The sequence below is a fragment of the Leptinotarsa decemlineata genome, unplaced genomic scaffold (assembly GCF_025532065.1).
Source record: "Leptinotarsa decemlineata unplaced genomic scaffold, Ldec_3_MD MMD2_tig00026314_RagTag_RagTag, whole genome shotgun sequence".
In the NCBI taxonomy this organism is placed as follows: domain Eukaryota; kingdom Metazoa; phylum Arthropoda; class Insecta; order Coleoptera; family Chrysomelidae; genus Leptinotarsa; species Leptinotarsa decemlineata.
Window position 1 is genome coordinate 17,741,935 of NW_027412684.1, and position 13,930 is coordinate 17,755,864.

Consider the following 13,930-nt stretch of genomic DNA (forward strand, 5'->3'; position numbering starts at 1 on the left):
ACTTAGATACTTAAGTTAAGTTTTCTTTGTCATCATTTCTGTCGTTAAGTTTTACCTTGCAAGTAAATAAAACCGAGTAATTATCATTCTGTGTTTTCTTCTTCAACTTATCACAGCAATAGTAACAACAATTAGGTAATCATTGGCTGTCGCGGGCCAGATTGATGACAGTAAATCATTGGCTGTCGCGGGCCGGATTGATGACACTGGCGGGCCGGATTTGGCCCGCGGGCCGTAGTTTAGAGATCCCTGGTATAGAGAAACAGGTGTTTTGTTTTTCCCCAAACGTGTTTATTCATAGTTGTAAGTGACATATTTGTGAATCAGTGTTGTGGTAATTTATTAAATTGCAAAATATTGCAAGAAATTCTGAATTGAATATATGATCAGTGTCATAATTTATTTCTTCCAGTTTTTCCAAAACGAGTTATTTTCTTATGACAGCCACATAAGAATAAATGGCTTTGAATATCTAAAACAAAAAAGTAATGTTGTAAATCAGTATAGAGCAGTATCAGATAATTAAGTTGGATGGATTGACAAAAATCGCATACCCTACTCAAAGGTAAAACACAAATTTTTCATCGGATCAAACGTTTTTTATCAGTATTGGCACAAAATTAAAAGATCGTTTAATGTATCAAATGAGCAACTAGGAAAGATACGTGAATTCATACTTTTTGAATAATGAAATGAAACAAAGTTGAAAATTGATAGACGTGTTATAGTCATACAAATATTTATCATACATGTTAATAATATTGTTCAGTGGTAATAAGAATCCAATCAAGGAGGTGTCATAATTTATGTAGAGATTTATGTACAGTTGTATACATCATGATATACAGGGTGTATACTTGTGATGCACTGTTTGGAACATTGTTCTATCCCAATACCAAACCGTTATTTTTCTTCGTATCAATTGTTTCAACGTTGATTTCCAATATCTCTGCTATACTTACTCCAATCAGAGCATCTATCCGAATTTTATACAACGGTCCAATTGAAACGGATAAAGGTTTCTGTGCTCTCAGCATCATTATTGCCAACATCTTCTGTACTGGTATCTCCAAATCGAACCATTGGCTCTCGAAAATTGCTGCGGCTAAATTAGTGCTCTGTAAATGAAGAATAAACATCGATAACTTCGGTTATATATTATCAGAAGGTTAAACAATCTGGTTGAAAATAATCGCGTCGAGAATAGTATATTGCAGTTCTGTTGTTTGGCAAAATGCTCGGGTTTAGTATATTATAGAATATTTTTTCTACCTACCTCTATGAAAATCTCGTGGGCATTCCAGTAAAATATGAACAGTTGAGAACATAAAGTTATGAAGTATGAAAGAATTGCAAACCTAGCAATATCAAGTCCATTACTCTGAAAAAAACAGCATAGTCATAATGAGAGAGAGAGAGAGACAGAAAGAGAAAATATTCTTTAATGTCTAAAGAGCAAAAATTCTTGTAGACAAAGCGTATTTAATGTTAGTAGTTTGAAAAAAAGACATATACCAAAAGACATGTCAGAAAGACAAAGCTAAATAATTCAAAACGAGAAATATAACAAATTAGTCAGGAAATAATGAATAAAAGTACATCATATCAAATGCTACATCAGATCAGGGTAATTACACAAACACCAGATGACTTTAGTATTGAAATTTAATTCGAGTTTGAAATGTTTCATTGAAAGTCAGCAAAGCAGTCACTGAGTTAATTTCTCAATAATAATAATAATAATAATGACAAAATGGTTTAGACTTTCGCGGCTGAGGTTTTCAGTGTCACTGTTTTTCGAGTTTGAAAGCCGTGGATTTTTGGAATTTCTTCCTGACGTTTCGCTGGCACGAGTGGCTAGCTTCTTCAGAGGTTTTAGGAGTTTAGGTACCCCATTAGTCTCCCCATACTACAATTCCATATGTCATTATTGACTGAAAGTGTGTAAAATATATTATCATCAATACAGATTTTTTTGACGGTCTTTTTGAGTTGGTACAGGAAATAATACTTTGGAGCTAGGTTTTTGTACACTTCATTCATATGGGTAGTCCACGTACAGCGTTCATTCACATGCCCAAGGAACTTCATAGAAGGTGCTTGTGTGATAGATCTGCCGTTATATTTCAGCAACAAGCTGTGTCGAGTTCATTATTTCAGTAACTGAATCTTGTGAACGTTGCCTTTTTCGTGTTCAAAACTAATTCATTTGAAGAGAACCATTCCTCAGATATTTTGCTTTCTTCATTGGTCTTCAAGAATGTTTGCTCTACATTGTTCCCTGTAGCTACGAGGGAGGTGTCGTCTGCATTCATTTTATAACTTTCATTAGAAATGTCATTCACGTATATCAGATATAAAAAAGGACCTAAAACAGAACCCTGGGGAACCCCAATCATGGGCATCTCCTCTGAAACCGTACCATCGAATGCTTTGCTTAGAATAATAATAATAATAATATTTATTCACCATTTGTGATACGTAGCGTATATATGGTAGGTCAATGATTAATTACAAAGACCAGTGCGTCACTTATGAATAAAATTATGGAATCAAAGCTTAAATAAAAATTGATATTTGCAAATACAAAGCTATAGGTACATATAGATATATAAAGTGCTAATTCAAAAATGAATAAAAAATGTGGCAATTTTGCTTGCCTAGAAGATGACAGTACTACCAACTGTCGAAAGCGCTCGCAGATAATTAATAGAAGATATAAAGCTTCAAATCCTTTTTGTAGAATTTAATATTGAAATACTCAAAATAAAGGAAAATTAGTTGCATCAATCAAATATATATATATATATATATATATATATATATATATATATATATATATATATATATATCTAGGGATATTTTTAAAAATGGCAATAATTTTTTTTTATATCGCCTTAGAGAAAAAAAAGTTGACGGGTGATTATTAAACGAATGTAACTTACAACAAAATTTATTAAATGGTCAAAAATACTGAGTGCGCATATAAGCAAAACTAAAAAAAAATATGGCTCTTCTTTGGCACCCCGAAAAAAAATCATAATACAAAAAAAATTGGAATCAGTACAAAGTATGCCCTCCACGCTGGTTAATTACGGCCCTACATCTATCGTGCATCAACAAAATGAGATTGTCAATGTCTTGTTGAGGTACATTTGCCCATTCAGCGATTAAAAGCTCTCTCAATTGAAACGTTGTGTGAATGTTCCCCATATGCGGAGGAATTCTTCGTTGAAGCATGTCCCACACATACTCGATGGGATTCAGGTCCGGTGATTGTGCTGGCCATGGCAATACATCAACCCCTTCGTTGGTGAGCCAGTCAGTCACTAGACGCGCGACATGTGGACGAGCATTATCGTGCATTAGGTGGAAGTTTTCACCAACAGCACCAGCAAACAGACGGACGATAGGTAGAAGAATGGTGTCGAGGTACTGTCGAGCTGTGAGGGAGCGATTTGAAAAAACGAGATCGGTTCTGCCGCCGATCATGATTCCGCCCTATAGCATAACTGTACCACCTCTGTATGTGTGGACATCCTGGACGTGTCTCAAACGTTCATTATTTCCAGGTCGTCTCCACAGTCTCACTCGACGAGAATCTGGATGAAATCCAAATCTGGATTCGTCTGTAAACAAAACTGTGGCCCAATCATTTGCATCAAAGTATTGATGTTCTTGACACCACTCTAATCTTCTACCGCGATTGCCTCTCGACAAAGGTGGACATCTAAGTGGCCTTCTGTTGTGGAGATCTGCTTCATGCAGTCGATTTCTGACAGTATCACGACCAATGGTTACCTGGTGCGTCTGCTGCAACACGTTAACCAACTCAGGTGCTGTGATTGTCGGTTGTCTTCTTGCGGTTAAAACCAAAAATCGGTCTTGAACTGCAGTTGTAGCGCGTCCTCGCCCTGGATGTTGTTCGGCTTGGCTGCCAGTTTCACGGAAACGCCGCCACAATCGACTGATAACACTTTGGGAGACCCCCAAACGAAGAGCTACATCATTTTGTCGCATGCCACCTTGAAGAAGCCCTACAGCTCTATTCATCTCAGCCAATGGTAAGTGATGGCGTTCCATGTTAACGCACAATATTTCCAGTTTAATTGCTGAGCAAGAACTGCATAGAATGTACAAACTCGACACTTTCAGATTATTCATTTTAGCCGAAAACCTACAGTTTGTAAAAAAATTGATGAAAGATTAGTTACCGTTTTTGCAGGCTTTGTTTAACCCATAGAAATCTACAGAGTGGTCGAGTATACCATTTTTATGATATTTAGTATGTTATAAAAATATCCCTAGACTTTTCCGATGTGTGTATATTTAGAAACATGTACACACATATATAAAAACACGATGATTCTTTCTTTTTTGAACCCATAATGAATCGAGTTCATTAAATCAAACCTATCCATGAATTCTGTTATTTCATTGGCAACGTATTTTTCAAAAACCTCAGCGAAGGGACTCAATAGCGCAATCGATCTGAATATTTTTTGCCACTTTGAGTTATGATTGTTGAGCTTCCATTTTCCTCATCTTCAGTGGTAGATTGTTTTATATTTCACAACCTTTGTATGTAAGAGAGTCCTTGACAATCTTTAAGGTTTGAATAGTTAATCTAATATTTTCTACCTGCCGAGTACTATGATTCCTTTGGATGGTTTCAAAGATGTTATTGTATATTGTATTGTATTATCAGGCATGCATCCAATATGAATAATGCTCCTTTTGTCAGAAATTTATGCTTAATAACCCCCTAGAAGGCACTGCCATAACGCAGGCGAGATTCGATTAATGAATGATAAACCATCTTTGCGTTGGATAGTCCAAGTTAATTGGATATGACACAAACTACATAACATCCAGATGCTAGTTAGCTCCTAAGAGCATTATTATGATTATTGAAGTTAGATCTGCTTCTCCTAGTGAAATAATTTCAATCTACCCGCTGAGAGCGACTGCATTGGTCTTTGAGACATTGAAAGAAAGCTTATTTGAGTCACACAGTTTCTAATTACGTTGACATCATTATGAATTCATTCATTCAATGACTCTAATAGAACTATGCCACATCATGGTGGTTCCAACGGCATACAGTGTAAAATTTCGAGATATTTTGACATCTGACAAATCATCGATTAACACTAACAAGGAGCGGGCCCAGTATTGAGCCTTGAGGTACGTCAGTCTTGTCATGAATGCTTTTTCAGTGACTTTCACTATATTGCTTCGACCTGATAGGTAGGAAATACACCGTTCAAGGGCAACTTCTCTAATTCCGTTGTGCTGAAGTTTTTGTATCAGTATTTCATGCTTCACACAGTCGAAAACCTTTGATGGAGCACAAAATACTGCCACTAGCACCTCATAATTTTTCAACTCAGTGTATACGTTTTTAAGAATGAGAAAATGGCATCATTGGTCTTTTGTTATTCATGCTAGTGTAGTTGTGATGCACTGTGTGGAGCCTTTGGTGTAGTAATGAATATTACTGGAGTTTTTTCCAATACCAAACCGTTGTTTCAACACCTTGACGCGTGTTTCGATCACCAAGTGATCATTTTCAAGAGGAAGATCAAACTCCTCTTGAAGATGATCACTTCGTGATGGAAACACGTGTCGAGGTATTGGAGTTGGAAAGAACTGACTTGTGGCTGTTTGCTTTTATGGTATTGGTAAATACCAAAGTACAAATTGAAAAATGGAAATTTATCTTTGAAATTTCGAGGTTATGAGATATCATGCAATGGTATTGTGTGCATGTTCAACATACCTCCAGAAGTCCGTAAACGACTAGGGATAACTGAAATGAAGAAATAACAAAATCTAATAGGATGAAAGTTCTCATACTTTCATCGAAATCTTCAATCAATCTGAAATAGAAGAAGGCGTTTATATTTTGTTTGTGATTTATTTCACAAAATAATGAAGACATGCGTATATGAGACATAAGAAATCATTTCCTGTTCAATTCAGTAAAGTGAATCAACAGTAATTGTAAAATAGCATTTTTTTGCTTGTACCTATTACGGAATTTCTCAATAACCTTTAGTCACCTCGTTCAACTAGGGTTTTCATTGGTGGTTCCCTCTCCGGTGTTAATGGAGAACCATCGACACCAACAAAAGTTAATGTCGTAGTGGACCATGTCCTCTCAACACAACTATTCGTCATTATTGTACATGAAATAGCTGGTCACTGAAACTATAACACAGGCCAACGATGCAAAAACTTTTTGATTCAAAACACCTTACTATTCTTTTTTTTTTAGGGTGCTGAATCCAAATATGACACTTATTAAGCCGTATCAACTAACATTTTTTACAATTTACACATCAATATATTACATTTTTTGATATATCACAAAATTCAACAGCTTTTACAAACCTACTGCAAATAAAATTGTAAAATAATTCGTGCTGGATGTAGAAGAGTTGGCAGCACTGCTAAAACAAATTTACTGTCCAGAAAAATGAGAATTATATTGTTCTGTTCACAGCTGATGTTTTGTTTACTGTCAACCAAACCTTACTATCTGGTTTCCAGTACATGTGCTCATTATAATATCTAATCGCGGTTGTAAGAACTCTGCTGACAGTTTTTGTTATATTTTTGGTTAGTTCAAAGAAACATTACCTACAGACTTTGTGAAAAAGGTTCATTTCTCATATTTTGGAATTAAACTTGGTGATCGAGATAAATCTTGGGCCCCGCATAAGGTATGTTATGTTTGTGTCGATGATGATGATCTTAGAAAATGGTCAAATTAGAAGAAAAAAGCCCTTAAGTATGCTGAATAACTTTTTTCGAGATCAATTGCCCTAACACCACACTGATATTTTTGCACTCAACGCGCGTTTCGCCAACAAAGTTAGCATCCTCAGGAGAAGAAAATTTAAAAGCCGACAAAGGTAACAAAGTGGTGATTTTGGATAAAGAAGATTATTTTGAGAGAGTCGACAGCTCAATTGAAAATGGTCCATATCAGAAATTACCACGAAATCCATTATCCAAGATGACCGCTAACGTAAAACCCACATTGAAGAAATGTAAGACACTGATCACACTAATTTTAAACAGTAGGCTACCAAAAATACACAAACCTGGAAAATCGATGCGACCAATAGTCTCAGCAATTAATTCGCCTTCGTATAATATCGCCAAATGGTTGACAAAAGAATTTGAAAATCTCCCGATCGGCCCAACCGATGCGAGTGTTAAAAACTCACAAGAATTCATAGAGAAAATAAAAGATATTAAATTAGGAGAAGGCTTATTATTGGTATCGTTCGATGCGAGTTCCTTATTTCCAAGCGTTCCAATATCACAAGCTCTAGAGTGTTTCAGGGATCTGAAATCGAACAACTTAGCAAAGGAAGCTGTTGAAGAATACATTCAACTCACCAAACTTTGCATGGATCAAAATTGTTTTCAATATAATGGCTCATATTATGAACAGCGTGAAGGAACGGCTATAGGTAACCCATTGTCTCCATTTATAGCGAACCTATTCATGGGTAGGTTTGAGACGGAAGCTGGGAAAGAGCTCAGTTACTTCCCTAGGGTCTGGATCAGGTATGTTGATGACATATTCGCTGTAGTGGATACAAGAATAACCAGAATCGAAAATGTCCTTTCAGCACTAAACAACAGGTGTAAGAGTAAAAAATTCACATATGAAGTAGAAAAAGAACGAAAGTTGCCGTTTTTAGATATATCGGTCATAAGAAACGAACAGAACGTATTAAAATTTGACATTTACAGGAAAGACACAGGCACTTTCAGATACATTCCCAATGACTCGAATCATTGTCCACAACACAAAATGGCGGCACTGCAATTTCTGGTACACAGGTCAATAACTTTTCCTTTAAAGAAAGATAAGTACGACAATGAAAAGAGAGTGATTCGGTATGTAGCTAAAGCAAACGGTTTTAACCCAGATATAGTTGACAAGATAATTGGAAAATGCAAGTTTAGGGAAGCACTTCGTAAATCTTCGACTTTTCAAAAAGGGGAGAGTAATAACAAGTTTATAGTAATCCCATATGAAGCACGAGAGGGCTTCAACAGATATTCTTCTCATAAATTGCAACAGCTTCTTGGTAATCCAAAATATAAACTAGAAAACACAGAAAGGTCGGGGATTTACGAAATCAGTTGTCAAGATTGCAACAGCAAATACATCGGCCAGAGCCGACGAGCGAGTAAAACCCGCTTCAAGAAGCATTGTGCACACATGAAATACGGAAGGATAGAAAAATCCAGTGTCACACAACATGCTCTAGACAAGGACCTAAAAATTGGCGAAAACAATCTGAAACTGATTAGGCATGTGCATGACACCAAGCTACTCGATGCATGTGGGAGTCTAGAAATAGCAAAATGTAAAAACAGCATGAATGGCGATAAGGGACACATCCCGTTTAACCCGCTTTTTATTCTTCTGTTCGGAAGAGAATAATTACTTAGAACTTGCAGGTAGTTAATTACCGAGAAATTCCATATTGGACTTCAGGTATACAACCTCAGTTAACAAACAAAAAGGACTAACCAGACTAGACTAGGTATCAATTGTCTTCTCCTGAGGATGCTAACTTTGTTGGCGAAACGCGCGTCGAGTGCAAAAATATCAGTTTGGTGTTAGGGCAAATGATCTCGAAAAAAGTTATTCAACTTTCACACCAAAGGTTCCAATCTCATCGTTACTCAAGTATGCTGTTCCTATGGTATGGAGGAAACCCAGAAACCACACTAATGATTGCTACTTTTGTAGTTTTGATATTACTGGCCATAACTCGAAAAACAAGAAGGTAATAAGCTACCCTAACCTAATTTCCAAACCTTTCAGAGGCTAAACTTAAAGGAGGCGTCTTTGTAGGACACGAAATTCGAAAAATAATGTTCGACGTAAAAGTTGAAACCACAATGACCATACATGAGAAAGAAGCATGGATATCATTCACGCAAGTTGTTACAAAATTCTCAGGAAATGCAGAAGACCCAGAATTTCGTACCATTGTAGCTAACATGTTAAAGAATTTTAATAAACTAGGATGTTTGATGAGCCTGAAAGTCCACTTCTTGAACAGACATCTTGATTACTTCCCGGAAAATGTGGGAGATGTTAGTGAGGAGTAGGGTGAGCGTTTTCACCAAGATTTTAAATTGATGGAAAAACGGTACCACGGCCACTGGAACATCAACATGATGGAAGACTACTGTCGGTCACTTAACCGTGAAGCTCAACAAGCGACTCATCGCAGGAAAATCTACACAAAAAAATTCAAAGAAAAAAGAGAAAGGAAGTATACACCAATTCCATCTGACTAGTGAAACCTACATTACAACACTGTATCATTATTTCAAGTAACCTACTGTTAATAAAAACAATGATAGTGATCTAAGTAAGGCATTTGATCTTGTAGACTACAGAATTCTACTATACAAATTGGAAAAGTATGGTTTTAGGGGGAACTCACGTAGATGGTTTGAAAGTTATCTCCAAAATCGAACACAATACGTTGATATAGATCAGTATCAATCTAAACGTTTAAAGTATACTATTGGAGTACCACAAGGCTCTATTTTGGGATCTATACTTTATATAATTTATGTCAATGACTTTGAAGGAAATTTTGTAATGTATGCGGATGACACTACACTACTGGTTAGTGGAAAGAATGTTACATCCACAGTAGACCTGGCTCAGAGGGAAATTTTAAAAGCCCAGGATTGGTTTTCTAGCAATAAATTAATCTGCAATGATGAAAAATCATCCTTCCTAAGATTCAGTTATGCCCCAAATGGTCATTATCACAGTTTACTGTTAAAATCACAGCACGGTTTAATGAAACAGGTGAATTCAATAAAATTTCTAGGACTTACTCTCACTGAAGATTGTAAATGGAATCAACATATTAATGAAATACGTGAAAAAATAACGCTATGTGTTACTGTATCTATCAACTCAGTAAAATTATAGATTAGTCGGTGGTACTCATGTACTATCATGCCCAATTACACTCAACAATCTCATATAGTATAGTAGCTTGGGGCCTATCACGTGAGGCACAGAGGGTATTTATTTTACAGAAGAGAGCTGTCAGAAACATTCAGAGTGTAAATAGACGTACTAGCTGCAGAGATCTATTCAAAGTTTTGAGAATATTAACTCTCCCATGCATGTATATGTACCAGCTGTTGATTTTTGTAAAATCGGATCAGCGACCTTTTACCTTCTTAAACGAAAATAATTGCGGCACAAGAAATTCAACATTGTTAGAAATACCAAATCATAGATTGGCTAGATCAGAATCAAGTCCAATTCTCATGGGTATCAGGCTATTTAACAAATTGCCGAATCATGTTAGAAAAATGTCACTAAGAAAATTTAAACCGTTCCTAAAAAACTTTCTGATTGATAAAGCCTACTACTCCATTGAAGAGTTTATAAATGACTTATCAATATAACTGAAGAATTGAGATTGTCATCTAGGGATGTTAATATATTATAATTTTACCTAGTTATAAGTTTTGATATATAATTTTACATAACTGTTCATATCCTATATATACATATTTTTTTTATTTTATAAGTTTATTTATATCATATTACACTGACTTGTTCTATATCATTGAGTTATGATCCAGAAGAACCAATAAAATATTATTATTATTTAACATAGTGTTTCATTAATTTTACCATATACCGTACAGATTTTAAATTATATAAAAAAGTTAATTTCTCAAAAACTATGGGTGATACAAAAATACTAAGACCAGATTTGGATTCAGTACACAAAAATCTATAAAAATCAGCTATTAAAGTTAACAAAGTTTTCAAAAACTTTTTTTGTTGGCCTGTGAATCGATACTGCTGGTGGCTGAAGAAAATCTTACTCTCAAGTTTCAGCCTACCTTCAATGAGAAATTTTGTGCTGATATTTTTTGTATTATATCATCGTCCATTGAAAATCGGAACGTAGATCATAGTAATATTTTCAAAACACGAACTGTTTCAATCGAAAAGTAGTTGATCAAATCGTGTTCGAGAAAGCAATTGTATAGCGAAGTACGTGTCGCGGTTTTGTAAACCTTTTATATTGAAAATCAAAGTATCTTACGAATAAGTATTTTTTGATTGTCCCGCCCTCGGAGAATATTGTTGTCTTCATCACTTGAACAAATGGAACAGTTTTTTGGATGTCCCGAGAAAACATAAACGAAAAAACTACTTACTTGATTATTTTCTGGTGCTCCCTTATACACGATTTAACAAACTCCTCTCGGTTTTTTCCCCATGCAAATCCCTCCGAATAGTACGTAACATTCCTTAAAATATGCTGCAGAATTTTCAGCTGTCCGACGCAGAATTTCAGTAAACAGAACATGAATGTTCCCGGATAAACAATATAGGAGTAGCCAATAAATCCGCCAACCAACTGTATAGCATACGCCGGCCAGTAGTACTTATCAGTATTAAAAGGAAACCAGCTCCTGAAAATCAAATATTTAGACTGCTCCCGCTCCTCGAGCCAATTTTTCAGGATGGGCGCTACGAAATAGAGCGATATCCCCGCTGACCCAAGGGACACGTAATAAACTGCCGAAATAAACGCCGATCGGACGTGATTCCGATAGATTTTCCTAATTTCCCCGTCGGCATTTTCCAGAATGGCTCCTTCTTGGTTTGCTATTCTTTCAATCAACGATTTGATACGCCTCGACCTGCAAATCAACACTTTGTATATGTTCACGAGGTAGACGATGATGACGCCCAAATTGTCTGCGGTTTCCAGGAAATTTCCCTTGGAGATGAACACCATGGACGCTTGAGTCAAGTCGTAGGCGATGTAGTAGCAGAAGCATATGTAGAAGTAGGCGTTGTAGATAGAGAGTTTGAATTTGGTGAGCTTCACGGGCCATAATCCTATGACGGTCATGATAATTCTGGCGAATCGCATATGGATGTGGTTGTGTTTCATGCCTGGAAATCTTGTGAAATTGTTGAAATAATTGGGTCATTCATAAACATTAATAATAATAATAATAATATTTATTCACCATTTGTGATACATAGCGTATATATGGTAGGTCAATGATTATTTACAAAAAACAGTATGTCACTTATGAATAAAATTATGGGATCAAAGCTTGAATAAAAATTAATATTTGCATATACAAAGGTATAGGTACATATAGATATATAAAATGCTAATTAAAAAATGAATAAAAAAATGTGGCAATTTTCCTTGCCGTAGTCAAATAAATATACATATGTATATATTTACATATATACATATATTTACAAACATGTACACACATATTTAAAAAAAAAACGATAAAATCGCCAGTCAGAACACTGAAACTAAAGCAAAACAGCAAGTGAAAATTCAGCACGATTATATATCTTATTATCCTTCTGTGAAAGAATCCTCTAAATATTCCTTATGACTGTAGTAACATTTGTCCAGTAATAAGTTTTTAACTTTCTTACTGAACAAAGTTGAAGAATTCAATCTCTTTATAGAAAGTGGTAGTCTGTTATAAAAATTTATGGCATTATATAATGGAGATTTTTTGAAATGATCACTCTTATGTGAAGGGACCCTCAGAGCAGTAGCATATTGAGTATCACGACCGTGAATGCTCAAGTTCGTTATATACAAGTCAAGGTTCCGGTGCACAAAAATGACACATTTCATTATATAAATTGCGGGTGCAGTCAACAAGCGTTCTCTTTTGAAAACGGGTCTACAACTTTCTTGGTACCCCAGGTTGAATATCAATCTTATCAGTCGTTTTTGAGAGATGAAAACTCTAGAAAATTCCTTTGCACATCCCCAAGCCATTATGTTGAAACTAATGTGGGAGTATGCATTCGCAAAGTAAACATTCAGTAAACCAAACCTATCTAAACAATGTTTAAACTGTTTGATCGAATAATAAGCGGAATTGAGTTTACTGCACACTTTTTGTATTTGACTTCTCCAGGTGAGATTCTCATCTAAAATAGTTCCCAGAAAATCAACTTCTCTTGATATTTTTATGTCATTCAAAGTGACTAAATTACAACAGAAATCCCTCCTAACAAATGTTTTCATCAGCACTGACTTAGATTTATTTAAAATCAGTTTGTTACGTTGACACCAACTACTGAATTCGTCAATAACTAAATTAATTTTCATCGATAATTCATTCTCATTTTTTCCAGAAACAGTGATTGTAGTATCGTCAGCGTACATAGTTATGTGATAATCTGATATGAATTCAGGCAAGTCATTGATAAAAGTCAAGAATAACAATGGACCCAGAACAGACCCTTGTGGAACACCTAGTTTCACATCATAAGGAACTGATGTAATTCCATTACATTTAACCACCAAACTACGGTTTTCCATGTACGATTCTATCCAACACAACACATTATTGGGAAAACCCATTACTAGTAATTTTTTCAATAGAAATTTGGAAGAAACAGTATCGAATGCTTTTGATAGATCTAAAAAAAGTGAAAAAACCAGATTATTATTATCCACTTGTGCATAAATATAGTTCAATAGTTGATAAGATGCAGATTCAATTGATTTACTCTTCCTGAAACCATGTTGATTATTGCAGAATAGGTCATTTTGTTCAATATACATCAAAATTCTATTACCTATTATTTTCTCAAAGAGTTTTGAAAAGGATGAAATCAACGAAATCTGTCTATAATTGTCAATTTCTGTTTTTCGACCTTTTTTGTGCAGTGGAAAGACAAGAGCCCTCTTCAATTCATCTGGGAAAAAACCCCCATAAAAGGACTGGTTAAGCAAAAAAACTAATGGTTCAATAATTATATCAATAATTTGCTTTACAGTAACAATAGACATATCATCAATACCAGCTGAATTTTTGTTCCTCATATTATCTAAAG

At 35.3% G+C, this 13,930-nt stretch overlaps 1 protein-coding gene across 1 annotated transcript; it reads right to left on the reverse strand.

The window, feature by feature from the left end:
- Nucleotides 1–340: 340 nt before the first annotated feature.
- On the reverse strand, nt 341–11,954 carry LOC141485258 (odorant receptor Or2-like). The gene is made up of 5 exons (XM_074181618.1): nt 11,251–11,954; nt 5,783–5,882; nt 1,277–1,381; nt 963–1,118; nt 341–472 (listed from the first exon to the last, which is right to left on the reverse strand). The coding sequence occupies exons 1-5, from the start codon at nt 11,952–11,954 to the stop codon at nt 428–430; spliced, it is 1,110 nt and encodes a 369-aa protein (XP_074037719.1). The 3' UTR covers nt 341–427.
- Nucleotides 11,955–13,930: the final 1,976 nt, after the last annotated feature.